The sequence below is a fragment of the Podarcis muralis genome, chromosome 7 (genome assembly GCF_964188315.1).
Source record: "Podarcis muralis chromosome 7, rPodMur119.hap1.1, whole genome shotgun sequence".
Classification (NCBI taxonomy): Eukaryota; Metazoa; Chordata; class Lepidosauria; order Squamata; family Lacertidae; genus Podarcis; species Podarcis muralis.
The window spans coordinates 12,302,294-12,329,439 of NC_135661.1; the positions used below are offsets into that span (position 1 = coordinate 12,302,294).

At 45.2% G+C, this 27,146-nt stretch overlaps 1 protein-coding gene across 4 annotated transcripts; it reads right to left on the reverse strand.

Moving 5' to 3' along the window:
• Window positions 1-1,009: 1,009 nt before the first annotated feature.
• Window positions 1,010-27,040, reverse strand: ANXA4 (annexin A4). Of its 4 annotated transcripts, none has more exons than XM_028741174.2 (13): window positions 26,808-27,040; window positions 17,237-17,279; window positions 16,110-16,197; window positions 14,552-14,646; window positions 12,362-12,475; window positions 10,893-10,983; window positions 10,589-10,668; window positions 9,969-10,025; window positions 9,545-9,638; window positions 7,126-7,221; window positions 5,042-5,100; window positions 4,783-4,905; window positions 1,010-3,735 (listed from the first exon to the last, which is right to left on the reverse strand). In XM_028741174.2, the coding sequence occupies exons 2-13, from the start codon at window positions 17,237-17,239 to the stop codon at window positions 3,676-3,678; spliced, it is 960 nt and encodes a 319-aa protein (XP_028597007.1). In that variant the 5' UTR covers window positions 17,240-17,279; window positions 26,808-27,040; the 3' UTR covers window positions 1,010-3,675. The 4 variants fall into 4 exon arrangements, with proteins under 4 accessions (XP_028597007.1, XP_077787347.1, XP_028597008.1 ...); XM_077931221.1 differs by having other exon boundaries at window positions 17,237-17,282; window positions 26,807-27,040; XM_028741175.2 differs by lacking the exon at window positions 26,808-27,040 and adding an exon at window positions 26,434-26,619.
• Between the last annotated feature and the right edge of the window lie 106 nt (window positions 27,041-27,146).

Consider the following 27,146-nt stretch of genomic DNA (forward strand, 5'->3'; position numbering starts at 1 on the left):
TTCCTATTCTGCATCTGTCCTACTTGTACTCTTGAGGGGGAGGGCATTCTATAAGCAGCACACTACAGTAGGGAGGGCCCTGTCCTTTGCCATGATGTAAAGGCACTCCTTTCCATGTTGGAGAATGAGAAATGCTTGTCTGTACCCTTGCAAGGAGGGGAATAGGGAGGAGGCGTCTTTGTTCCTTCAGAAATCTGGATCCGAAGTTTAGATCTTAAACTCAACTCTCAACCTTGGCAGAGCAGGGAGTTTTCCAGCACCATGTCCTCTTGGGGATCCAAGTCGCTGCTTCTCTAAAACGAGTACCTTAATCAAGGGCTCTGAACTAACAAACAATATGGTTGCAGATAATAAAATTCCCATAAGCTCCTCCCCAGAACCTTACAGACCTGCATCTTTCTTTGCCATGTTTTGATGCTCCCCACTTTCTTGTATGATGTGGCTGCTACTCTCCAGCTGACTCTAGAGCCTGTTCTCTCTTTTGGGATCAAGCAAAGAGACGTGCCTTGATTCTAAACTTGCCAATTCCTCACCAGCTGTGGCACGGGCAGCTGTAGGGATGTTTTTGGGAATCTTAAATCACATTTGCTACCCTCATTTACTACAATACTTATGGCTTTAAAAGATTAGACAAATTCATGGAGGGCTATTGATTGCTACTAGACATGATGTCTATGCTCAGCTGACATCAGAGGCAGCAATGCATCTGAATGCTAGTTGCAGGAAATCACAGATGGGGAGATTGCTCTTACATTCCAGTCCTGCTTTAGGCTTCCTGTTGGGCTATCTGGTTGGCTACTCTGAGAACAGGATGCTGGACTAGATGGGTCACTGGCCTGATCCAGCACAGCTCTTCTTAGGTTCTTAGCAAGATTCCTTTGGTGGGTGAAGGGACACTACAGAATATTTCTTTCCTAGGGTGCTTGTCCAGAGCCTCATGTTCCGTCCCTACAGTCTTCTCTTGTCCATCTTACTAGGAGGCTTCTACCCATTTTTTTTTAAAGCAAAGTTTACAGCAAACACATCTTTGGTTTATTAGAGTGGAAAGCAAGCAGCATGATGCCATTTCAACCTCCTGTTGCACTCCCACCTTTTTGCAATGGCTTTACAGTTGTTTCCCATTTAACCAGAAGTCAGGGTTGTCTTCTAAAGGAGAACTAGTTTTAGAAGACTGAAACCTGACTCAAATCTCAGGTTCAATTCCCACTCTTTTAGAAGCAAAATAGAATTCACGCAAACATGAAACAAAAGTAAATCACAACCTGACAGGTTTTTGTTTTTTGTTTCAAAGCACAGATGAGAGGGTTTTCTGAGCAGTGAGTGACACTAGGGTCAGCTGCTGTACATAAACTGTTTCCTAGATCAGAATTGCTCTCTAGTGGAAGAGTGGAGAAGACGATTTCTCTTCATGCTTCTGCTCCAATCAAAGGCAGAGCTTCCTGCACTCATATCTATATCACATTCAGAAGAGTCAACCTTTATCACTTATGCTCTTGGTGCTGAGACTTCGTATCAGACTGTTTCTTAACTTTTTGCATTTCACAGGAAAGGCACAAAAAGGTGTTACATTTTTGGCAGCAGAATATATACAGACACAGCAATTTACAACTTGCACCACAGAAGACAGCAGGGGAGGATTGTTTTGTTTTAAATAAGTGCTCTAGTATTCTGAACAGGACCCAAATTGCATTCATTTGCTGTTAACATGTTTTGTTCTGGACACAGATTTTCTGTTCAGAGCATGTGTGAAATTCTTTGCTTTACATTTTTTTCAAAAAATATGCACAGTGGCTAAAGGGCAAGAACTTGTGAGGAAGGCAGAAGCACAGTCTAGCTGAAACTGGCTTCGTTTTCCTCCAGAAGTACTTGATTTTCTTAAAAAAGGCAAAATCCCTGAAATCAACCACACATAAATGGGAATGAGGTCCAACCCACTTTGGGAACTAAACACGAGGCTGGACTTGGCAATATCCAGATTTACTAAAAAGAGCAATTTTTAAAATGACTAATGCAAGCAGCAGTTCCCATATACCAGGGGTCTGCAACCCGCGGCTCTGGAGCCGCATGTGGCTCTTTTACATCTTTGCCGCGGCTCCGGGGTGGATACTAGCGAGGGGAGGAGGCGCATTGTGTGCCCCGACACTCCTCACTGTGGCGGGCACTGTACTGGCTGTGACGTCGCATGGGGGCGGTGCGTGCATTAGTCACGCACCGTCCCGATGTCACCTTCCCGCCCGCTGTCAGATCGGACATTAAAGTAAGAAACAATATATGCAGAGTTATATTTGTTTTAAATGTCGCAATGGTTTTACGGCTCCCAGTTGTTGTTTTTTCTTCGGAAACGGGTCCAAGTGGCTCTTTTTGTCTTAAAGGTTGGAGACCCCTGCCATATACATTGATTGAAAAGCGAGTCTCCCTTGCCATGAAGGGTACTGTGTAAAGGTGGTATGGCTGGGTCATTACAGGGAGCCCCGAACCAGTAAGGCAAGCACCAGGCAGTGCAGCTGCTGCCATTGCCATTTGCCCAGAATGCCTTGGGGCCTTATTTGTTGAGACCCCAAAAGAATTATGGGGAAATGAAGACAGCAGGAGTACAAGTCACAAGGCCAAGGGTTGAAATCCTGCACTGCCCCTTCATTGTGCAGTATTTGTTCCTGATTTTGGTGGGCATGGGAAGTTAAGTAACAATGCTTATGTAGCCTCCTGTATACGATGGTGTAGTTGTGTGGGGGGGTGTACTTTGGGGAAGCGCCCCAGAGCACCATCCTGGAATCTCCAGGAGAGACTCTTTTCTGGAATCTTTGGGAGTTGCTGCCAGTCAGTGTAGACAGTGCTGAGCTAGATGGACCATTGGTCTAACTCAATATAAGGCAGTTTCCTCTGTTTCACTTCAGACTGCAAGGAAGGCCTATGTTGCATTTATAAATCTACAGCAGGCATGTCCTACCAGTCGATCGCGGGGGCATTCCCAGTCGATCACAGGATCAAAGTAAGAGATCTCTGTGGTGCTCCTGATCAATCCCTAAACAAAGCTCAACAACTCTGAGCAACTCCCCCCAAAAAAGTTCAACAGCTCTTGGCATTGACAATGGGTAGATCACTGCCAGTATTTTTATAGTGGGAGTAGATCACAGTCTTTTGGGAGTTGGATGTGCCTGGTCTACAGAATACTAAAGCTAGCATTCCCTAGCCTGATACAGCCCAAAACCTCTGGAGAGTAACTCCCACCAACTCCAACCAGTCTGTAGTCAATGTCCAAGGATGGAGACGGTTGTGGTTTGGCAACAGCTGGAGGTCACCAGGTGAGGAAGGCTGACTTGGGTGGTCAGCAGTCCCTTCTGTGAAATCCCTTCAAGAGTGAGGAGTATAGAGAAATGAAACCTAGTCAAGAGGACCTGCAGGAAATTTGAGAGTTGCCAGGTTTTGTGGGTTTTTTTGTTTAAATCACAAACACGTTTGCAGGTCCAATTTTAGAAGCCAGGGAACAAAAAAGATTCAGAGCTCCCCACACGTATATTATCTGCCAATGATTCCAAGAAGAAATTATTTCCAAACCTATTATAGTACACAAAATCTAGGTTAGCATGATGCAAAACTGGCATAAAAGGATTACTGCAAGAGATTGAGACTGCAGGCAGCATGGGTGCAGGAAAAGGCAAGAGGCCATTTGGGCTGTTAGTCTTCCCCACCACAAAGGAGGAGCAGGACTTTCCTGTAGTCTCCTGAGGTGTCACCCTGAAAGAGAAATTTGAAGCCATTGTCAAGTCACGCTTTTGATTAATGGTTTAAAGCAGTGTCCCCCAACTGGGTGCTCACCAGAGGTTTTGGACGACCGCTCTCATCAGCCCCACTGCCATAAGGCCATGCTGACAGAGACTGATGGGAGATTTACCTTATTTATTTCATAAAATTGATACACTACTTGACTAAAAAAGCAAAGCTCAAAGCAGTTTACAAGAAGACTAAAACAAAGTTATCAGTAAAAGCAACACTTTATCTTTTGAATGTTTTAAAATTGACAATACAGTGGTACCTCGCAAGACGAATGCCCCGCAAGACGAAAGGGTTTTTTGTTTTTTGAGCTGCTTCGCAAGACGATTTTCCCTATGGGCTTGCTTCGCAAGATGGAAACATCTTGCAAGTTTGTTTCCTTTTTCTTAACACCATTAATACAGTTGCGACTTGACTTTGAGGAGCAACTCATAGCACGCGGTGTGGTAGCCTTTTTTGAGGTTTTTGAAGACTTTGGTGATTTTTGAAGCTTTTCCGAAACTTTTCCGACACCGTGCTTCGCAAGACGAAAAAAATCGCAAGACGACAAAACTCGTGGAACGAATTAATTTTGTCTTGCGAGGCACCACTGTAAACTAAAAAGAGATTAAAACATACACCCACATTCTACTTGTCTAAACAAAAACCATTTTAGCAGCCACCGAAAAGAGGGCAGTCAGGGTGCCCGCCTGATTTCAAGAGGCTGGGAGTTCTAGAGTACAGGCGCTGCCACACTAGATGTAGTTCAACATATCTGGAGAGCAACATTGTGGATGGTGGTGGTTTGTATCTGTCTTTGCTATGGCCATTAAACACTGCTCCAGGCTACTCACATGAGTGTAAGCCTCTTTGGGGACATTGTTCCTGCAGGGAATTCTCCTGCCCAAGCCTCACAGCAATGAGAGAGAGCAGCTCAAAGCTTCTTTAGCCACTTAGGCCTGAGGCCTACATGGGAATTTAAAGGTTCTGGAATTGAGTGGGAAAACAAATGAACAAAAAATGCAAGCTCACCTTAATGAAGGAGTAGAGGGATTTTCCATACATCCGCTTGAACTCTGCCTTGATATCTATCATGTCTATCTCACAGCGGGAGACCATCACTCGAATGAGGGTGTCGTCATTTGTCCCTAAACCCTTGATTGGGGGGAAGGAGAGAAAACAAGCAACTGGTCACTTGGTTTTTGCATTCAAACAAACAAACAAACAAACAAACAAACAAACAAACAAACAAGGCACATTCAAACCTTTCTCTCTCCCCTACAACATTTACCTTCATGGATTTGTACAGCCTTTCAGCAAAGTAGGCATGCCTATTTCTTATACAGTTTACTGCAAGGAGAAAAACAAAGGAAGCGAGGTTAGCAAAGCTAGACAAGAGAGCAGGAACCAGACAAGCTCATGATCAAGGAATATAGTTTTTCAAGCAAACAGAGGGCCTGCATTTTTGAAGAAAGAAAGTGTGGTGTCAACTGTACTTGGCCAAGAGGAAACTGCCCAACATAGGAGTCCCTTCATCAGCAGCCATTAGCCAGTGGGAAAGCATGAAGGGCTCTCTAGAATAAGGGTGGGGGAAACCTGTTGCCCTCCAGAGGCTGCTGGACTGCAACTCCCAGCATCCCCAACCAGTGCATATGCTGGCTGTGGCTGCTTGGAATTGGAGTCCAACTTTTTAAGCAGAGGTTGGATGGCCATCAGTCATGTATGACCTAGTTGAGATTCCTGCATTGCAGGGGGTTGGACTAGATGACCCTTGGGGTCCTTTCCAATTCTACGAGCTGGAGGGTCGGACCTGGTCTGGGAAGTCATAGATTCAAATCCCTGATCAGTCATGATATTATTATTGGCAAAGTTCAAACATCACATTGAACTACAGTTTGAAACAAAAGCTATGGTTTTATTTTGAAACAGAAGCGTTTCAAACTTCTCGCTCTGCTGCTGCCTTCTTCCAAGGAAACAGGAGTTTGGTTTGTCCAAGGAGTTCTGAGGAATCTGGGCTGTCGCCATTATTTATTATTCACTATTATTATATTTATTTATATCCTGCCTTTCCCCCAGACCAGGATTCAAGCCGGCTTACACAAATTAAAACAACACAGATAAAATACAAAAAGCTAAAAACATATAAAAGATAATTGCTAAAAAGTAATTAAACTCTAGGGACGCGGGTGGCGCTGTAGGGACGCAGGTGGCGCTGTGGGTAAAAGCCTCAGCGCCTAGGGCTTGCCGATCGAAAGGTCGGTGGTTCGAATCCCCGCGGCGGGGTGCGCTCCCGTTGCTCGGTCCCAGCGCCTGCCAACCTAGCAGTTCGAGAGCACCCCCGGGTGCAAGTAGATAAATAGAGACCGCTTACTGGCGGGAACGTAAACGGCGTTTCCGTGTGCTGCGCTGGCTCGCCAGATGCAGCTTTGTCACGCTGGCCACATGACCCGGAAGTGTCTGCGGACAGCGCTGGCCCCCGGCCTCTTAAGTGAGATGGGCGCACAACCCTAGAGTCTGTCAAGACTGGCCCATACGGGCTGGGGTACCTTTACCTTTTTAATTAAACTCTAACAGAATTAAAACAACACAGAAAACACGTCCATTAAAATACATATATTATAAAATGTCTGAACCCACTTTGCCTCAAGTGTTAGTTCTCCCCAAACAAACCATGAGCTGTAACCTGGATTTGTTTTAACTTGTTCAGCATTAAATTTGTTCACGTTAAATCATAGTTTGTTTTTAGCTATGGTTACGTGAAAGATCATTATTTGTTAAAGGGGGTGAGTTATAAATCATTCTATTGCAACGACCCCTTGCAAATATTAAATTCTAACAGCTATTGATGAAATCAGTAAAACAAAGAAATGCCACAGTATCAGTTTGGAGACAAAAACAGCTTTACACTAATACACCTCAGCCCAGCAGGCCAAAAGGCTTTAGAATAAAAACACCTTCAGCAGACAATGGAAGGTCGGTGCGGGGGGCAAATGAACCTCCTGAGGCAATGAGTTCCAGTCTGGATGTGACCAAAGAAGTGGTTTCTCATGTTCGAACAAACTGTTACCAGAATGCGGGGGGAAATCTCCTCTGCAGATATTAAGGAGCTTTGAAGGCTCACCTGGAAGGTGGCATTGCATTAGCTATCCTGGGCATAAACCATGAAATTCACCAGGTGACCTGAGCCAACCTATCTCAGTCAAGCCCATCTCACAGGGCTGCTGGATAATCTTCATGTAGAGTTTATTGGACGTCTTGAGAGAAGGGTGCAGAAATGAAGACCATCATTGCAAGGCACCTCCATAGCTCTTTCAAGTTGCCCCACAAGACCATCCCATCCCCCGTTTCATTTCAGCAGCTCAGTAGATGACTTACCTATTGCTAACAAGGCATCCTCAAGATCTCCTGACATTTCAGATTTAATGCTCTCCGTAATGTCTTTGTTAGCAATCTTCCTGTAGTCATCGAACACTGGAAAGCAGAAGGAGGGTTTTACTAGCAAATTAAAAGTAAAAAAGGTGCCAAATCTAGAAGCCCACATATTTAGGATTTTATTCAACTAATTTGTACTAAGAGTAGACTCATTGAAATTAATTGACAAAAGTTAGCCATGTCTATTAGTTTAAATGACTTTACTCTGAGTAGGACGAGCACTGGCGACAACACTTAAAATTGCCCTCTGTTTTGCTGCTTAGATGAGCTAGAACATAGAACATTAGGGGAGTTCCCAGGTTTCTGATATTTGACTTATGATTATTTTAAAATAAGAAAATGGCAGTTCAGTAGAAATATTTTCCCTTTACTCCTCCACAGTGCAGGTTTAAACAAACTCTGACACTATTTACACAACCTCAGCCACACCCAAGGGATTTGTAGAAATTTCAACTCAAGGAATATAGAATCTCTTGGTTGCTGTGAAAATTTGATACACCGAACCATATCAGTTTCCCCTTTGGATTATAGTTGAACGCTGCTAAAGAGATAGAACAGATTCTATTGTCTAGACTGTATAACGTGTTGATCCAAATAAACATGGGCACAACAGATGGTTTATAGGAGATATTTTAAATTGGTCTTGGCCTCAGTAATAGAGGTGTAAAAATGGCACGTCGCTCAGTGGCTCAGTTCTGGGATGAAGTATTTGTTCAAATAAAACCACTTACTGGATAAAATGTCTCTGGCTCTTCTCAATCCATTTATGGGAGACAGTATTAACTTATACAGTTTTAACTTTTAGTAAATTCTCTTCTCCTAGCACCCAGGTGCATAACAAGAAGATTCTGGAGGAACCTAGACGGTGATCTCTGACAAATTGGTAGAACAGAGTGGCAAATAGCACTTGTAGAAAAATAATAAAATTGGCACAAAGCTTGAAACATAAAGTCTCTTTTGTAAATGAATAGCACAGTTTCATTATGTACATAGCTAAAAACAAAAACAGACAGCTCCCCTCACATTATAAAATTTTTTGCTTAATAAACTATTTATTGCCTTCTATACAAAAAGTAGTCTGGGATAAGAACTGCACGTATTGCCTAAACACCAGCTTCTGGTGATAAATCACTTAATTTATCTCTGTGATGTTGTATATGTTGAAAGAATTAAAGAAAAAGGAAAAAAGAAATACTGTGCAGTGGCAAGTTGGGTTGAAAAGACACGGGGGTTTCTAAAACTGTTTGTGTGAGGAGTTAAGGTTGTTGTTGTTGTGTAGTCTCAAACTGTGTCCTTACTTTACAGCTCCATCAATTCATTAACGTTTGGCCAAGGCAATCCATTTTTGGATTGAGCTTAAAAGGCAAAAATGCAAAAGGCCCTCAAAGGTTCAGGAAGCTGCTTGTGTTTGCACATCTTCCAAGCTACAGTGCTCTGCATACTGCTCACTGGCTCACAAACTTTCATTTATCTAGAAGGAGGAGGAGGATTAAAAACCCACAGAGTGGATGAAAGACAAGCACCAACAGGTGGTAGCAAAGCAAATGCAGCAGACTTGTCTTGAAGCCAACTCTTACTGTAAGAACTGGTGGAGCAAAAAACAGGAAGATGCAGATCTCCTTCCCAGGAAATCTGTGGGGTTCATGTCAATGCAAGTTTCCATGAGCATGAAAGAAAGGCACTATGGCAGCATATAAATGCTGTATGAATTTTGCAATCCAGAAGAGCATCTCATGTACGCTCTTCCACAGGAGAAAGAAATTAAGTTGGAAAGAGTCCCAAGGAAACTGTAGTAAGAGTATCTGTCAGGGCTGGTTACACATCCTTAGAAGTCACGCCAGGGCTGGCTCCACCCTTAAGAGTCATGTTACTGCCTTTGCTTAGACTACAAACCTCCAACTGTCATGTGGCAAATCACATGCTTGCCTTTTAGCTTCCCTTTTGCCATTGCTAAGAAATGGCCTCTGAATGTCCTATATTTTATTGTTAGACATTGTTTCAGTGTTTATTAACATGAGATCTTTGTTTGCCTGATTGATATTAATGTGATTTTTTTAAAAAATTGTGTTATGTTTTGTCATTGTTGATGCATTACTTTGAAATGCTGTTATATTTTAGTCTGTATGTGGTTCTGAACCTCTTTGAGCTTGGTTTTACCATGGAAAAGCAGCATACAAATAAACTCAGGTTGATGATGATGAAATTTCCTACACTTAAGTGTGGTAAAAAGACACTTTAAATTCCTACCTCTTGGCATATGTACGAGAAAGGGCTCCCTCCCCTTTGCACATATTCTGAAAGCATCGCAGATGCCCAAGGGGAGTCTCTGTACAACAACCATCCAAAATGTTCAGCCTCTTACCCCTCAAAAGGTGGTTTCTGCTTCTTGAGCACAGGATACTCATGAACTGGGCCTCATCAGTGCCCCACTTTTTCTCCCCAGCTTCGTACAGACACTGAAAATGAGAAGTGCAGATAAAAAGGCATCAATTTTTAAAAGGTCAGTGCAGAAGGACAAGGAAACCCGGGAGGGAAGCAGAGCCTGTGGGGGGAGAAGGGAGGGCTAAAGAAGAGCTTGGCTGCGGCATCCAATAGCCCAGACAAGTTCCAAGTAGGTAAAAAGGTGGAGCTTATGCCACACATTGTTTAAAATCACAGCAGAGAGAAATAGCCCTGGGTTAGAAGAACTGATTTCCCTGAAGGAGGCAACTGTGATATAAGCTGCTGCCCCAATGTGGTGTTTTTCTGCAGTAAGATCTGTTCCCCAAGTGCAAAGAGCTACAGACCTGGGCATCTTGCACGGCCAGGCCCTCATCAACATAGCTGCTCTCATCTCTGTTGCCCTGGAAACAAGAGGCATAGGTTAAATTCAGTATAATGCAGGGGGTGGGAATTTCCTAGCAGGGCACTATAGGTGTCAATGACTATCAGACTTTGAAAAACTGGTATCACGGGATCTAGTTCATCAATTTTGCTGAATTAATTAAACTAAACAGTTTTAATTGGATTTTGAATAAGTGTGCAATTAATTGTTACTCTTTTGAATTTCATTTTGTTATTATCATCCTTTGGTCATGTAAAGCACTATTCTGAATAATGCTTTTTTATAGGGCAGGGTAGGGGGCACTGGAGATGAGTTTATGGAACTCATTCCCCAAAAAAGTGTGTCCCAAAAAGTTTGGGAACCACTGATCCAATGTATCCCGCTTAAATGAGGGGAGATTCCAAGGCAGCAAAAATGCCCTTAGATGTAAACAGTCTGTACCAAGGGGTCCCGAACCAATGGACAAGCATCACGCAAGTGGTTCATAGCATGTCTGCCTTAAATATTGACAAAGAAAGAAATGAGGGAGAGGTGGTTGTGAAAGCTTGCCATAAGGCAGCCTTTGTCAACCTGATTACTTACAGTGGAAAGAGACACCAGCACTCTCCGGAGAATGGAGGAGGTGTCCGAGACGATGTCGTCCTCAAGGCTAACCCCATACTCTGTCAAGAAAGCCAAGACACAATGGCTATAGCGGGGTAGGATTACTGAAAGTACTCCAGAGAGTACTGAGAAATTAGAGTCACATTCATTCCCACCACACGACAAGGAAACTACCTCAGGCAGCCGATTCAGGAAGGAAGATTTCTAGACAGATCTGGGCACAACCTAACACCAAGTTCTCCCATACAAGCAAACACCACAGGAAGAAACTCTTTATACTCACGATGTTTGTAGGTTTCATTAATCTGTCTGATTTCCGGGTTGGTACGAGAAGCCAATATTTCTATGAGGCAGCCCTCATCTGTCCCGGCCCCCTGAGAGAGAGAGAGAGAGATAAACAGACAGACAGACAGACAGACAGAGAACATGAACAGAATGACCACTAGGGAGAAAGGGTGAGTTCTCATCCCAATACAGTGGTGCCTCGCAAGACGAAAAGAATCCGTTCCGCGAGTCTCTTCGTCTTGCGGTTTTTTCGTCTTGCGAAGCAAGCCCATTAGCGGCTTAGCGCTATTAGCGGCTTAGCGGGCTTAGCGGATCAGCTGTTAAGCGGCTTAGCGGATCAGCTGTTAAGCGGCTTAGCGGATCAGCGGCTTAGCGATCAGCTGTTAAGCGGCTTAGCGGATCAGCGGCTTAGCGATCAGCTGTTAAGCGGCTTAGCGGATCAGCTGTTAAGCGGCTTAGCGGCTTGGGGAAAGGGGGGGGGGGAGGAAAAAAACCCTGCAGGAACTCGCAAGACGTTTTCGTCTTGCGAAGCAAGCCCATAGGAAATTCGTTTTGCAAAGCACCTCCAAAACGGAAAACCCTTTCCTCTAGCGGGTTTTCCGTCTTGCAAGGCATTCGTCTTGCGGGGCACCACTGTACAGGCAGAATTTAAATGCTGAACCTCCCTGAGGAGTCCGTTCTTTGGAAAAAACCAACAACTTAGAGAAACACCAAGATGGGGGGGGTGGGAAAGTACCCACTGGTACAGATGAGAATGCAGCAGTGCTCATTCTACAGTGGTTTTCATTCTGCTCAGAGGGTTCTGCCCTTTTTATTGCACATTAATGATGGCTTGTGCCAGCAAATGTTTTGGGGTGGTCACTCTGCTTCACTTCCAGACAGTGCATATCCTGCAACAAACTGCTGAAATCAGATTACTTTTTATACCACAAACATTCTGGTTTATTCTTCTCCTTTTTCTGTTGTGCCATAGTCCAGATGCACGGGGAAGCACCCCAGCACAGAGGAAAGAGAAATAAATCCACCACCAGGGCACTATTATTGTGTCAACAGCACGTTGCAGAATGTGCCCGCTCTCAAACACCAGTGTGGTGGGGCCCTGTAGCCTCCCATCACACCCAAAGCAGACCCAGGTTGCTCCAGGGCAACTTTTCTTTGGCTGCAACATGGTTTTATCTGAACCCACTGGAAGTTCTGTTTCCCTTCCCATCTCTTCTTCCTGGCTGTGATACCTGCATTGCACAGGTTGGGTCTCTTTTCCAAGGCTACCATTCTATGATTCCATGATCCTAGTACCACATACTCTGGAAACCAGGCCCTGTCCAGCGAAATGTGCATTCCAGTTACGTGATCTGTGTGCAGATCCCAGTTACATCCCAACCAATTTTACATGACAGTACTGTAGGAATCATGCTTATTGGGCAGAGTCCACTCATACTTGGGCTTCAATTACAAGCCTTTGCAAACCTTGACAGCTCTTTTCAGCTCCTGCACGTCATACAGAGTGATGGGTGTCATGAGTCCAATGATAACCCTTTCAAAATTCCCACTCAACTCAGACTTCAAGTCGTCAATCAAATCCTGTTGGGGAAAGACATGTTTTGGGTGAATATCTCACAGAGAAGCAACTGTGAAAATGTGCTTTAAAGCACATCAGAGGTAAGAAAAGTTAGTGAGAGTGGAGCTCCTCCACTTGGCTTAACAGGAATGCAATAAGGTGACCCCCCCCACACACACACCTTATTGGGGGGGAAGAACCCAACCTTTTCTTTCTTTAAACAAAAAAACAAGAACAGCTTGTTTCATACTGCTTTGAGGTCATTAGCCAAACAAGAAAAAATGGGTTTTACTCCAAAGAATTTTATAGTCTGGATTCACAGAGGTTTACTTAAGACAAATATTTGTACTACAGGCTGAGAACTTCTGCCAATTATTAACATCACTGCCAATGGAGAGGACCTGTAAATTCATTTTTATGGATGGTGACTGATGCATGCATATTAATCATTTGTAAGCATCACTGGAATATTCCTTTATTACCTCCCAAAGCCCTCAGAACTATGAGCACTCACTGCTACCTTTGCTACTTACTTTTATTAAACATAGTTCACCATACTTATAATCTGATAAGTGCTTTACAGGCCTCTGGTGCTTTACAGGGTGCTTTACAGGCCCTTGAGGTTTTCAATAGTCCCATTTTCCAAATGGGCAAACAAGTGCACTTGTGTGACTTGCCAAAGGCCAAAGGCCCCAGAGCACATGCACGGCTGATGAGACACTTAACCCCTGCTCTGCTGTCCAACATTCAGCCCAGCCTTGCAAATAAATTCCCCCAAATTAGATACGTTTTTAACTAGCCTGCTGACCTACAACTGCGCTAGGCCTCTGTGGCCGTATGAGCCTGCTGTTTTCCCTGCACCCCAAGCAGAGGAGAAGGTTTTTTAAGTGTTCACGCTCAGACTGTGGAACTCCCTACCAGGATGAGGTCTGTTTGACCACCCCCTCGCTTGATCTGTAGTCAGCTAAAGAACAAAAATGGCCTTTCCGCTCCTTCACATTTTTGGACTGCCAGCCTGAAGACTCGTTAGCAGGCTCCTCTTCTGTATATACTTTCAACTGCAGAACTTGTTTTTCTTCAGTACTGGAGCAGTTTATTGTATCTTTGATTTTACTGACTTTTTTGTAATATTGGGATTTAAGATCATTTTAAATAAAATAAACGTGCAGAGGACTGGGGAAGAGAAAGAAATCATGCTTTTTCTCTTTGCTTGAGACAGGTGGCTACCGTATTTTCCCCCCTATAGGACGCACTTTCCCCCCTCCAAAAATGAAGGGGAAATGTGTGTGCGTCCTATGAGGCGAATGCAGGCTTCAGGAGAGTCCCAGCGCCAGCCCCACAAGGTCGGGGGGCAGAGGGAGGCGGAACGCCGCCATCCCACTGTCTCCCGAAGTGGTTTGGAGACTGACGGCGGGGAGACCTCGCCGCCAGCCCCACAAGCTCCGGGGACAGCCGGGAGGTGCAGCGTGTCTTCCCGCTGTCCCCGGACCTGATCTCAAGGCGGGCGGCGGGGAGAAGAGCGCTTCTCCCTGCTGCCTGCCCCGCAAGCTCCGGGGACAGCTGGGAGGCGCAGCGTGTCTTCCCGCTGTCCCCGGACCTGTCTCAAGGCGGGCGGCGGGGAGAAGAGCGCTTCTCCCCGCTGCCTGCCCCGCAAGCTCCGGGGACAGCGGGGAGGCGCAGCGCGTCTCCCCACTGTCCCCAGACCTGGTCTGAAGGTGGGCGGCGGGGAGAAGAGCGCTTCTCCCCGCTGCCGGCCCCGCAAGTGCCTGGGGGGGGGAAATAATTTTTTTTTTCTTTATTTCCCCCCAAAAAAACTTGATGCGTCCTATGGGCCGGTGCGTCCTATGGGGCGAAAAATACGGTAAGTGAGTGGCTATTTAAAAGTTGGGGAAACCACAGGTGAGGGGGAAGCAGACTCAAGGGAGGACACAGATATGTCTTTTGGGCAGGTGAAGCATTATAGGCTGATCTGTAAAAAAATAAATACTTGCCATGACAGATTTTAAACTATAAAACTTCTAAAATCTCAAAAACTAGAGGTGGAGAGCAGGGAGAAGAGAGAACCAAGGAACTACATAGTTCCTATTCAATGCACCTACCCGCCCAATAGTGGATTTGTAGGCTATCTTAATCTCCTGCCGTTGGGCCAAATTCCTGTTAACCACAATGTCAATAATGGCATCTTCATCTGTACCTGAGGCAAGAAAAGCAACCAACTTATTTGAAATTCAAGCAAGAAAACCCACGTGGGGGTGGGAAGACAATGACATCAATTTACCATGATAACTACTGACAAGCTGGAAGGCAACAATTATCTCTAGAAGTGTAAATATGCTCACAGACACACATGCACACCCACTAGTTTACACGTTGATGCACATGCAGCCTAAGAAGGTGGATGTGAATGAAGGGGACTGAGCATGGGTCAATATAGAGACTAGTGAGGCGAGGTTGTGCAAGACCACCAAGGGAGCTATTGGGAACCCCAGCTCTGCTCTCTTCCAATGGGAAAACACTAGTCCTTAAATAGGGAAGATACATTGTTGCCAGGTTATTAGGGCATTTGGCAATTAAATTTCCTCTCTTCTTTTTTTCTATACCAATTCACAGCTGTCATGTCCTAGATCCATTAGGATACAGATTTCTATGAAATCACACTTATCTTCTGTGGAGCTATGAATAAGCTATTCTCTAGTCCTCCTCGAACCCCGGTGGTTCAGTTTTTTAAAAAAAGGACACTTTCAGTTTTGAGAGCCTCAATGATAAATGAGACTCTTCTTTAAGGGTGTGGCTTGGCTACCTTCCTGGAAGTCACCTGCAAGTCCACCTAGGTCTTTGGTGTGATGTACCTTGACTGTTTCTAGACTCTGCTTATGGCACAATGGGGTCCAAAATTCTGCTGAGCAGATTGGTGGAGGGGACACCGCTTGGCAGGCAATTCCTGCCTTTCCACCACAACTCTAATCTGTAGAACTGAGTGGGAGATGTGAATGCTCTGTGCTAGAGTGCCTGCTTTGCATGCAGAAGGGTCCAGGTCTAATCCATCATGCCTCTTGTTAAAAGGACTGAGCATCAAAGAAAGGAAGACCTCTGCCCAATACCCAGGAGAGCCAATGGCAATCAGAGTAGACAGCGACCATGCTAGACGGACCATTCTCTGTGGATAATTTCTTTTTATGTATACAGTACATAGATGCAAGATAACCAAGGCCATTTTGACAGCCCTTGATACAGAACTAATGGCTTGTTCTGTTAAAACTGTTTAAATCCCATGGCTATTAGCCCAAAGCCTGCAGAACCACTGACCTGAGACAGAAGAAAAATAATGAGTGTTTCATGAGAGACACAGAACACTTTCCAGCTCAAGGGCTGCATTCCCTTGTGGAGGCAAAAGCATTCCAGCCACAATGTAAAAGTGAGAGACTTATATAAATATATACCTACCTTCATCCATGCAACCAAGAGGTAATTGTCACAAGCCAATGACACACTCCAGGCAGGCAAAAGCATCAGGAAGGGTACAGAGCAAGGCTGGCGAGAGTTGTGGTCTGTGGAGAGCCCCAAGGGCCAGACAGAGAGGTCTGGAGGGCCACTGGTTTCTAATGCCTGGTCTTGAAGTTCCCCACCCCATCAGAGAGAGGGGGGGCAGAGACTCACCTAGTCCCTTCATGGCCTTACGAAGTTTCTGGGCATCCTCATCTGCCCTGAAGTTGGAAGCTCCTTTGATAGTTCCCCGGTTTCCTGCCTAAAGCCAAAGAATATCAGCTGTTAAATGCCATCACAAAAAGGGATATACCAGTGGTTGTGGCTCCAAATAACTCAACTGGGCTCCAAATAGCTCATTGAAAGCCATAGTAGCAAAAGCACAGAGATGGTGAGGTGTGCTATATTTCTTCAGAATGGTGGCTATGATGTCTGTTGCTTACCTGTTGCCAGTGGGCAACACCAAATTCCAGTAGAGATTAGGAAAGCTGCAGCTCAATCCCAGAGAACACACAGAGTAGGTGGAAGATCCTACTCCAGCTAAAGGAAGATCTCAGGTGGTAAAAAAGATCCCTGCCTGAAAGCTTAAGGAAACTACCACAACTCAAAGTAAGGCATGCTGGACTCTATGAACCAATAATCTTCACTTGGTATAAGAGAGCCAGTGCGGTGAAGTGGTTAGAGTGTTGGCTAAGGACCTAGTCAGGACCTCCTCAGCCATGAAGCTCTATGGGTGATTCTGAGCCATTCACAATCTCTCAGCTACCCTACCTCACAGGGTTGAAGTGAGGATAAAATGAGGGTGTATACCACCTTGAGCTCCTTGGAGGATAGGTGGGATAAAAATGCAATAAATATTCTCTTGTCTTGTTTACCTAACCAAAAGAGTGTGGGGTCTGACTCCTCCCCCTACAAAAGCATATATAGGTTAAGTTCCCACAGGACAGAATTGGGGAATTATGATACGTAGAAGAACAGCCTTTGCCAGCCTGGTGCCCTCCCAGCACACTGGCTGGGCCTGATGGGAGTTGTAGTCCAACAACACTGGGAGGGCACTAGGTTGGCGAAGGCTGCAGAAGAGGATTTATGAGGACCCAGAAGCCCTGACCTTTCTGTTGCCAACTTTCAGCTCTGTTGGAACCTTCCCATGGCACGATCATATAATTCTTGCTCTGATAAGAGTGAGTCTTCCGTCTGTTTTATTTCCCCAACTCAATGTCACAGAACAATGGCCCTGTTTATTGGGCTCAGAGCGTACCAGGCACAGCTTGGTACATGCTGTGGAAACAGGAATCACTCACCATGACAGCCACCTGGTCTGGAATTTCCCAAGCCAATGATTATCTGCAATAAAAAGAAGAGGTGATTTAGATAATATTTGACTTCAAAAGCAGTGCTCTCCTGGCATGGGAGAGAGGGGCTGCTAAGCCACCTGGTACCACCCAGTACTGGAGAGGAACAGCCCTGCCTACTTTGGGGGCAAACATCTAGACACATCCTTTCCCCAAGGAGTTGCAATACCCCCACCACATATGTCTCAAAACTAAACTACAACAAAATCCAAAGATTTTCAAGCGTGCATGGGGCAGTTCTGCACAGCCTGTTCTCAGTTAAAACTCCTCAAATGCCATCTAGTTTAGAGAAAGGCAAGAGAGGTGACATGATAGAAATTTATAAAATGATGCATGGCATACAGAAAGCAGATAGAGACATGCCTCCCCCCAATTTCTTTCATAACACTAGAACTCATGGAAGTACAATGAAGCTGAATGTTGGAAGGTTCAGGTCAGATAAAAATAAGTACTTTTCCATGCAATGTATGGTTTTTCTATGGAACTCACTCCCACAGGAGGCAGTGATGGTCACCAATCTGGATGGCTTTAAAGGACAAAACAAAACAAATTCCTTCCAGTAGCACCTTAAAGACCAACTAAGTTAGTTCTTGGTATGAGCTTTCGTGTGCATGCACACGTATCTGAAGAAGTGTGCATGCACACGAAAGCTCATACCAAGAACTAACTTAGTTGGTCTTTAAGGTGCTACTGGAAGGAATTTTTTTTTGTTTTGACTATGGCAGACCAACACGGCTACCTATCTGTAACTGGATTTAAAGGACAAGTTCATGAAGGAGAGGGCTATTGAAGGCTACTAGCCACAATGGCTATGCTCTGCCTCCATAGTCAGAGGCAACACTGCTTCTGAGTAACAGTTGCTGAAAAACACAGGAGGGGAGAGTTGCTCTTGTACTTGGGTCTTGCTTGTGGGCTTCCCATTGAGGCATCTGGCTGGCCACTGTGACAACAGGACGCTGGACTAGATCCAGCAGGATCTTCTCATGTTCTTAACTGATATGAACCAGAGATTCTGCAATCAGTGGAAATCCTCTTTTACTGTGCTGGCATCTTTAGCATCAGCACCCCACCCCCGGAATTGTCTTGAACCTGGGCTGTGTCCGAAGAGGTGGCCCCACACAGCCCCACATGCCCCTATTATAACTGTGGGCATTTTAATTGTAAGCTGTGTTGGGAGACAAACTTGGTTGAAGAAGCAAACAATGACAAAACTCATCTTGATGTGAAGCAGAGATCTGGCACCACAGAGCAACCTCTGGGCTTGAAGTGCTTTGATGGATTTTTCTACCAGCCTTGCCTGTCCCAGAACAGCACACATGACAGCAGAAAGCACAAAATAACTTAAGAAGAGTCTGGCTACTGGGGGCCCATCTAGTCTCGCTAGCATCTTGTTCTCACAGTGGCCACCAAGATTCCTGTGATAAACCCGTAAGCAGGAAACTGTGTTCCAGAAACAAGTGGTTTGTGCCCGATCAAATGAATGAACAAATCACTCCAGTGGTGGCCAGCCATGTGTGATGTCAGATATAGCGCCACTCTAATGACTGAGGGAGTGGGCAGAAGCCAAATTGTGGATAATAGGTCAAATTTCTGGTGGAGAACCAAACTGACTGCAGGGATTCTACTGATTCAAGAGTTCCTCAGAAGAGTCAGCCCCACCCAGCCAGGAGAATCCACAGCAACAGCACCACTCGTGCTGTCTGAAGAGGCTTAGTCTGAGCAGGCTTCACCAATCTAGGAAAATACAAAATGCAAATATACACGTGTGGTATTGCACCATCTACAAACACGAGGCAAATCTAATATTTAAATTTGTCATACGCAAAAGATGAAGCTTTTAAGCGGGCACTTTTTAGCCTCGTTCACAGGCTTGTGCCTCAGTCATGTCAAGCTGCCAAGGAAACAAGGAGCATGGTTTTTTAGTCTGGAAGAACCAGGCAAAGCCTGCTTCAAAACTCAGCTCTTCAAACAAAGCTTTGAGTCAGACTGTTTTAAGTCTTCCTCCCCCCCCCCCCCAGTAAAAGCAAAACCAGAGTAATGTGGAACTGAAATGGTTTCCAAGCACATCGTTTTCCAGTCTCTCTTCTCCAAACCCAGGCTGCGTGGGGTTTTTTGGTTACAGCTCATGTTTAAGGAGAGAGCTTAACCACAAGCCCAGGTTCCAGTAACACAGACATAAGAACAGACTCTGGATCAGGCCAATGGCCCAGCTAGTCCAGCATCCTCTTCGCACAGGGGCCAATCAGAGACCTTTTTTGGGAAACCCGCAAACAGGATCCAAGCATAAGAGCACTCGTTGCGCTTGTGGTTTCCAGGACCTGGGATTTAGGAGCATCGCTGCCTCCAAATGTGGAGGCAGAGCATAGCCATCATGGCTAAGAACATCAACAGTCCTCTCCTCCGAGAATAAGTCTAATCCTCTTTTGGAGCCACTCAAGTTGGTAGCTGCCACTGCCTCCTGTGGGAGTAAGTAACTGTGCTACATGAAGAAGTCCTTTCTTCTATCTGTCCTGAAACTTCCAACATTCTCCAACATTTGGAGGTCCATGAGTTCTAGTGTTTAAAAAGGCTCCAACCACTTCTGAGGCAGTTCGTTCCACTGTCAAACAGCTCTTACTTAATATAGCTGCTCCCAGTGGAACCATGAGCAGAATTTATGACTTTTGGGGTTGAGGCATAAAGTTCTTGGGTACTGTCAACTGGCCTATTGCCAAACTTCAAGCTCACTTAAATTTTGGTGTACGTTAAATGAGTTGTCACTCGTTGCTTCTCTTCAGTGTTATGTTAAAGTGAGATGATTATTATTTAATTACAGTGGTGCCTCACAAGACGAAAAGAATCCGTTCCGCGATTCTCTTCGTCTAGCGGTTTTTTCGTCTTGCGAAGCAACCCCATTAGCGGCTAAGCGGATTAGCACTATTAGCGGTTTTGCGGCTATTAAAGGCTTAGTGGCTGAGCTGCTAAAAGGCTATTAGCGGCTTAGAAAAAGGGGGGGAGCGAGAAAATAATGGCAAGACTCGCAAGACATTTTCGTCTTGCAAAGCAATCCCATAGGGAAATTCGTCTTGCGAAGCGCCTCCAAAACGGAAAACCCTTTCGTCTAGCGGGTTTTCCATCTTGCGAGGCATTCGTCTTGCGGGGCACCACTGTAATTAATAATTATTTAATTAATTAAGTAAGTATAGTTATTATGCAACTTTACTTGCACCGTTTCATTTTGTGACCCTCTTTGAGCACAGATGTATTTGGGTATGATGCTGTATACAAAGTTGACTGCTATGACTAACCAACAGCAGAGCTCGTCTTATGAACATGCCAGGCACATCTCCGGATGTAAATAAGGACTCACATCAGAGAAGCAGCTTCCTGGGAAACCCAACTCTCTTTCACAAAACAATACATGGTTTTTTTTTAAAGTAAAGATCTGGTGGATTCTAAGAGGAAACTAACCAGATGACACATTTTGGAAATGTGGCAAAGCCACGTTTCTAAGGGCTTGTTTCTGAGTAGACATGGGTTGGATTGCGCTGTACATCTTGCAACATAACGTTCAGATTCTAGTTTCTGTACCCAAACCCACAGCTTAAAAAAAAAAAAAAAAAAGCTCCAGAGACAAACCACAGACTGGTGATTAAGCCTTGTAAACTGCCTGGTTCTCAGACTACTTCAGAACCCAGCTCTCCTCAAGAGTTCTTCAAGAAAAGGGTGTGGTAATAAATTAGTAGCTGGGACCCAAACTATCTACCACTTTTATGGTGTAGTTAGAAATCACTAGGTAATACTAGGCCAAAGAGGTAGAAATTAGGAGAGGAACCTTATTCTCTCCTCTTCCAAAGCTGCAAATAGCATTGGCGGAAAAAAGCTCTCATTGGCTTCAGCAGGAGCTTCCACCCACCCACCTCCTGCTAACATTAACTGCAATGCATTGTAGGAGAGGTAATTTGACCTCATGGAATCATAGAAGATGGAACAAGCTTGTTTTCTGCTTCTCCAGAGGGGAGGACCCAAACCAATGGATTCAAATGACAAGGAAGGAGATTCCAGCTAAAAATTAGGAAGAACTGTCTGACAGCAAGAGATGCTCGATAGTGCAACGGACTCTGATGGAAGGTGATGGACTCTTCTTCATTTGAGGTTTTTAAACTGAGCTTGGATTGCCATCTGTCAGGGATTCTTCAGCTGTGATTGCAGGAGGTTGGACAACCCCTGGGTCCCTTCCAACTCTATAGTTCTATGATGCTATATCATTGCTGGCAGAACACAAGTACAGGATTTCTCCCTTTTAATTTCCCTTAGTAGTCTTAATAATTAGTTGCACCCACCCCCCAGCTTATCCCTCAAGGAAATAAAAAAGCTAGAAAACAAAGTATCCCAAAGAGCTCTACAGATGTGTAAATGTAATGATTTACTCTTGTTTTATTTGCCATGAGGCATAGTCAAATAAGCAGCATGGGATATCATAACCATTTAGAATAATTTTCATCCATTTTGCATGCCCCATGCACAGCAGTGGAAAACACAACATCAAAGCCGCGCTGACTGCTCTGCCCCTCTGCAACATTTCATTAGGAAAAAGGAGGTCAGCAACTTTCCTTAAGCGGATGGTTTTCATTTGCCAGCTACAAGCATAACAAGGTTTATTCATTCAAATCTCTACTTCCTGCTTTTAGTTCTGTAGGAGACACTGACGTTGAGATTCGCTTTGCAAATCTAGTTGGCACTGCAAATCTAGGGTTGCCTAATTTTTATTTTTTAAACCTAAGTCAGTGGCGTCACAACATCAAATAACGGCAAAGGTTACTAACTTAACCAGAAAAGGTGTGCCCGGGTTTCCTAATACCATTTCTCACCCTAGCAGTGCCTTCAACATCAGCTGGACCTGCAGAAGAAGCCATTTCACACCATGGAAATGAGATCATCCCCTACAAATGTCAGTGCACATCAAATTGAAGTTAAAAGGCACAGATACAGAGGCTGGCTTGGAAGCTGGCACTCCCGCGTGGCACTGATTTCCATAAATCTATTATATGTTGAGTGAAGAACTAGCTGTCTTTGCCAACGGTTCTGAATCCTGAACTTGTGGACATCCACAAGCTGAATGATGGAAGGTTCAGAACTGACAAAAGAAAGTCCTTATTTATGCAGGGTAGAATCGATGGAACTCATTCCCACAGGAAGAAGTGATGACCACAAACATGCGTGGCTTTAAAAGAGGATTGACAAGTTCATGGAGGAGAGGGCTATCAATGGTTACTAGACATGATAGCTATGCTCAGCCGACAGAGTCAGAGTCAGCAATGCTTCGGAAGGCTAGTTGCAGGAAATCACAGGTGGGGAGATTGCTCTTATGTTCCAGCTCTCCCTCCACAGTTGGAGGCAAAGATGCTTCTGAACACCAGTTGCTGGAAACCACAGAAGGGGAGAGAGTTCTTGAGCTCTGGTCCTGTTTACGGGTTTCCCATTGTGGCATCTCGTTGGCTATTGTGAGAACAGGATGATGGACTGGATGGGTCAACTTCACTGGGTTACCCCATCTACCTCTGAAATACATTTTTGGCAGAAAGGATGGGGATTTAGTAAAATAAAGTAAAATAATAAAAATTATGGGTTGAATCCCTGTATCAAATCTGCTGCAGAAAGTTGTGGGAACCCTCAGAGCTAATTTGGGGGTATGTGTTCAGTTCTTCTCTCGCCTCTACAAAATAGCCAGAAGAACAAAAAGAAGTGAAAAAATAAACGACTGCCCATTTAGCATTTGGTCTGGTCTTTGCTTCTTTCCTGCTGGTTGTAAATTCAACTTGGGGCCAGTTTATCTGCGAGAATCACCTTACCCCATCTACGTCTACTTGATGGCCTCTATCTGCAGAACTCGCATAGTTACAGGTGCCACATAAAACACATTTGCAAGCTCTCGATTTTATACTGTGGTAGCACCTACGCTTTGAAATACTTCACCTATTTACATCAGACAGGCACCTTCATTGTATTATTTTGGGTGCCTGCTGAAAACATTTTTGTTTAGACAGATGCTTAGAAAGCTGATGTGAGTTTTAATCTTTTTTTAGTCTATTGTTGTTTTAGCTTTTTGAAGGTCTTACATCATTGTTAAATCTTATTGATTTTATTTGTAAACCACTTTGAGTGTAGTTCTGTTTACAATCAAGCATAGTACAAATTTTATGAAATAAATACAATGCTTTAACTGTTCACATTCTTCTTTACCAAGTAATGTGCTTTTAGAGGATATTATTTTTATATGGCTGTTTTATTTGGTTGTCAATGCCTGCATTTCTGCCCTGGGCAAGTGCAGGATGTAAGGCAGGAGGAAAGCACAATAAATGAATAAGTAATAAGACAAGACGCTCAAAATTCAAGCAGAACAATCCCAAGTTAATCAGAGCTTTGTTCTCAATTCCTTTCTTTAAGTCTTCTCAAACAGACTCCCCTTGGCAAAGGCCTCCCTACAAGCTCAGGACATGTTTTCTAATCTACCCAACCATGGAAAACTGATTATAACAAAATCTTAGAGTGGAACAAAACCTGGTTGTATTGTGACTCTTTCATCTAGTTAGCCCCATGCAAAGAAAACTGGCTACCAATTCTGGAGTAGGGGTGGAAAAAAGTTTCCAAATCCTAAGAGCAAGCATCACCTTTTAAAGACTAGGAACTTAAAAGTTTTCCCAAGTCCTGTCCCAGTAGGACACTGCTTGACGGAAGTCATCCCATATGTACTCAAATGTACCAGCCAGACCAAAACAGCACTAGCTGAAGCAAAGTCCTTTGGCAACCATCAGACAAGCACCCATGCTATTGAATGTACAGTAAAACAATCATCTGGAAAGGCTTTTAGAAGCCAGAGCAGCAATGCATGCTGCAAATCTGCCCAAATGCCTAAATCTGCCCCTCCTTTTCAAAGGGCTGTTTATGGTTGTGAGGTGTCTATGCACCACACCTGGTGAAATCTCAGAAGCCTCAGAAACGGTGGAATATGGTTTTCATTAGTAAGGAGGGAGAAGGGAGGTTTCAATGCCTAATATCAACCTTCCTCAACTTGGTATCCACCAGCTGCTTTGGACTAAAACTTCTATAGCTCTCAACAGCAGCACTAATAGGAGCTGACGGGAGTTGTAGTTCAGGCTGGGGCAGGCTACTCATTATGGCTCCTTTCTACAACTCCCAGAAGCAGAATAAATTATGCAAAAAAGAAAAGTCGCAGCATAGGGGATTGTGCACATCTGCTTAATTTTCATAGTTCACTCAAATGAGAGAAATCAGCTTCTCTTGTGACAGAGTTTTTAGCATGGAATCCGCACAGGTGATAAGAAGCAGGTCAAAAATGCTACTTTAGCCCAAGCAATTCCCAAAGTACAAGCTAGAACAGCTTAGGAAACACCAACTTCAGCTCCTGGCTCTTTATACAGAAATTGATGGACTTGTTTAACTGGTTCTTGTTGCAGCACCAATTAGAATATCATTATTCGGCTTTATTATCCTGCAATTATAAAACTAGCATGCTAAATGAGACACCTTTACCCTTCAAACAAGAACACTGAATCAAGCTTTAAGAACCCAGGTGTGGCCTTTTCATACAAAAAACAAAAAGAGGCACAAACCACCTGTGGCTGGAGGGGGACCTCTGTTCTCAGGACCAAACCAGTGTGTCTCGTGGTAACCAAACACAGACATGTGTGCCTGTGATTTTTTTAAAACTGAACGGAGCAGGAAGATATGAGTGAAACTCACCTCCCCATCATGCAGGCACCCACCCCCCAACCCAGACATAAAAACCTCTCTCCTACCTGCACACCACTGTTTGAAGCAATTCCCAGTCCAAACCAGCTTTCCCAAACCTGCTGCCCTACAGATGTTTTGAATTACAATTCTGATCAGGAGCAAATGTCAGGAGAGTGTTGCTGGATCTTGGCCCTGAGGCTGCTTTTCCTTTGGAGTAGGACTGCCCTCCACCCACTCTTAGGTGAGGGATGCTGGTCAGCAGATCCTGAGGTGAGGCACAGCACACTGGCATCATATGTCCACATGCACCAGAGTAAAAACATATCTGCTTCCTAGTCAGGTTTTGTTTCACGAGACTGAGGGAGGAGGCTGAGAGCTAACCGCTTTTTAAAAAAGAAATCCCTTAAATTCCACATAAAGGCAAAACAGGGAGTGGATACCAGCACATGTAGACTGTCTAGGGTAAATGGGGCTTCTATATCTTTCTATTATCCAACAACTGTTTCCCGCCCCCCTCTGGAAACCATATTAGGTCAGGGTGTGGGGCAAGCTACCTCCTCATTCTATTATTATTACAGGTTGATTTACATCTCAGCTTTCCACAAGTTACTGTTTGCTTATTTCATAAAAATGGCATGTCACTTACCTGCACAAAAGGTGAAACTGCAGCTCATTCAGAAAACAAAACATCCCTGAACCCCCAAATAAGTCTTGGTCTACGCCACATCCTATCTCCGTGATCTTCAAGACCCCCAATATTATCACCTTCAAGACCTACAACATTTTTCTCCCATCAAAACTGTCATGTTCATGGAAATGCAATTTGACCCTAAATGACAACTGCAAATAAGGCTATGGGGGACAGCCTAGCACCCCACATTACACTAGGGTTTCCCAAACCTGGTTCTCCAGCTGTTTTTGAACTGCAAGTCCCATCATCCCTATCTAACAGGACCAGAAGTCCAGGACGATGCAAATTTTAGTCCAACAACTGCTGGAGACGCATGTTTGGGAAGCCCTGTTTCAGAACCCCAGATCATATAGCCACACTTCCAGAAACAGATATGGCAGCATGGGGAAAATAGCTATTTTTTTCAAGTTTTCAAAATGAGCTGTGGTGGGGAGTAGAGGAGCATGGGTGTAGCCAGGATTTTTGTTATCAGGGGCAGGCCTTTTGTTGGGGCAGGGGCAGAACCTCAGTTTGCTATGTATTTTGATTAAATTTCATTGACTGGGGTGGCAACTGCCCCCCCCAGCTATGCCCATGGTATTGGTATGCTTTTCTCTTGTCCTTAATATTAGTTTCGTGGTTTTTATCCTGTATTTTTATTCTGTGAACCGCCCTGAGATCTACGGATGAAGGGCGACAGGCACATTTCAACAAAAATAATAAAATAATAATAATAACTTGCGAGGCCTAGCAGGCAGAAGTCCATTTCTGCATCGCAGCGGAAAAGTTCAGGCGCCCCCCTCCCAAGACGGTGCCCGGACTTTGGGCCTCTCTCCGCCCGCCGCGCCCCAAGCGGAAGGCAAAGCGACACTCTGCCCGCGCTCAGAGGCACTCTGCCCGCGCCAGGCGGGGGAAACTGAGGCGAGCCCTCGCTCGGGTCCCCAGGGTGGCAGCGCCCGCTCTCCGCCGGCCCAGCAGCCGGCCCGCGGGCGAGGGGAAGAGGGCCGGCGCCCAGGCACCGCCAGGCTAGCGAGGGCCCGCTCTCTACGGAACACGCCGCGCCCTCGAGGCCTCCGCAGCCCCAGAAGTGGCACAGACCCGCCCGCCTCGCCTCACCTGCCCGCCTGCCGAGTCCGCGCCGCTGCCGAAGCCGAGCGCCGCCTCGCCTTTTCATAGGCGCGGAAAACCCGCCCTTGGAAGGGGCGGACGCCGCCCGGGAGGCGGCTGAGGCGAGCGGCTCGGGTTTCAGCTCGGCGGGGAAGCCGGCGCCCTCCGTGAGGCGAGCGAGTTCTCCTCAGGGAAGCCTCTTCCCGCCCTCCCGAGACGGCACCGAGCCTCTTCCCCGGCGCTCGCCGAGATGAGCCCGGCCTGATGGGGCGGGAGCCTCGGACGCGGGAAGCGGCCTGAGGAGGACGCCGAGGCTGAGGCGGGATTTGAACCCGGGGCCTCCTCCTC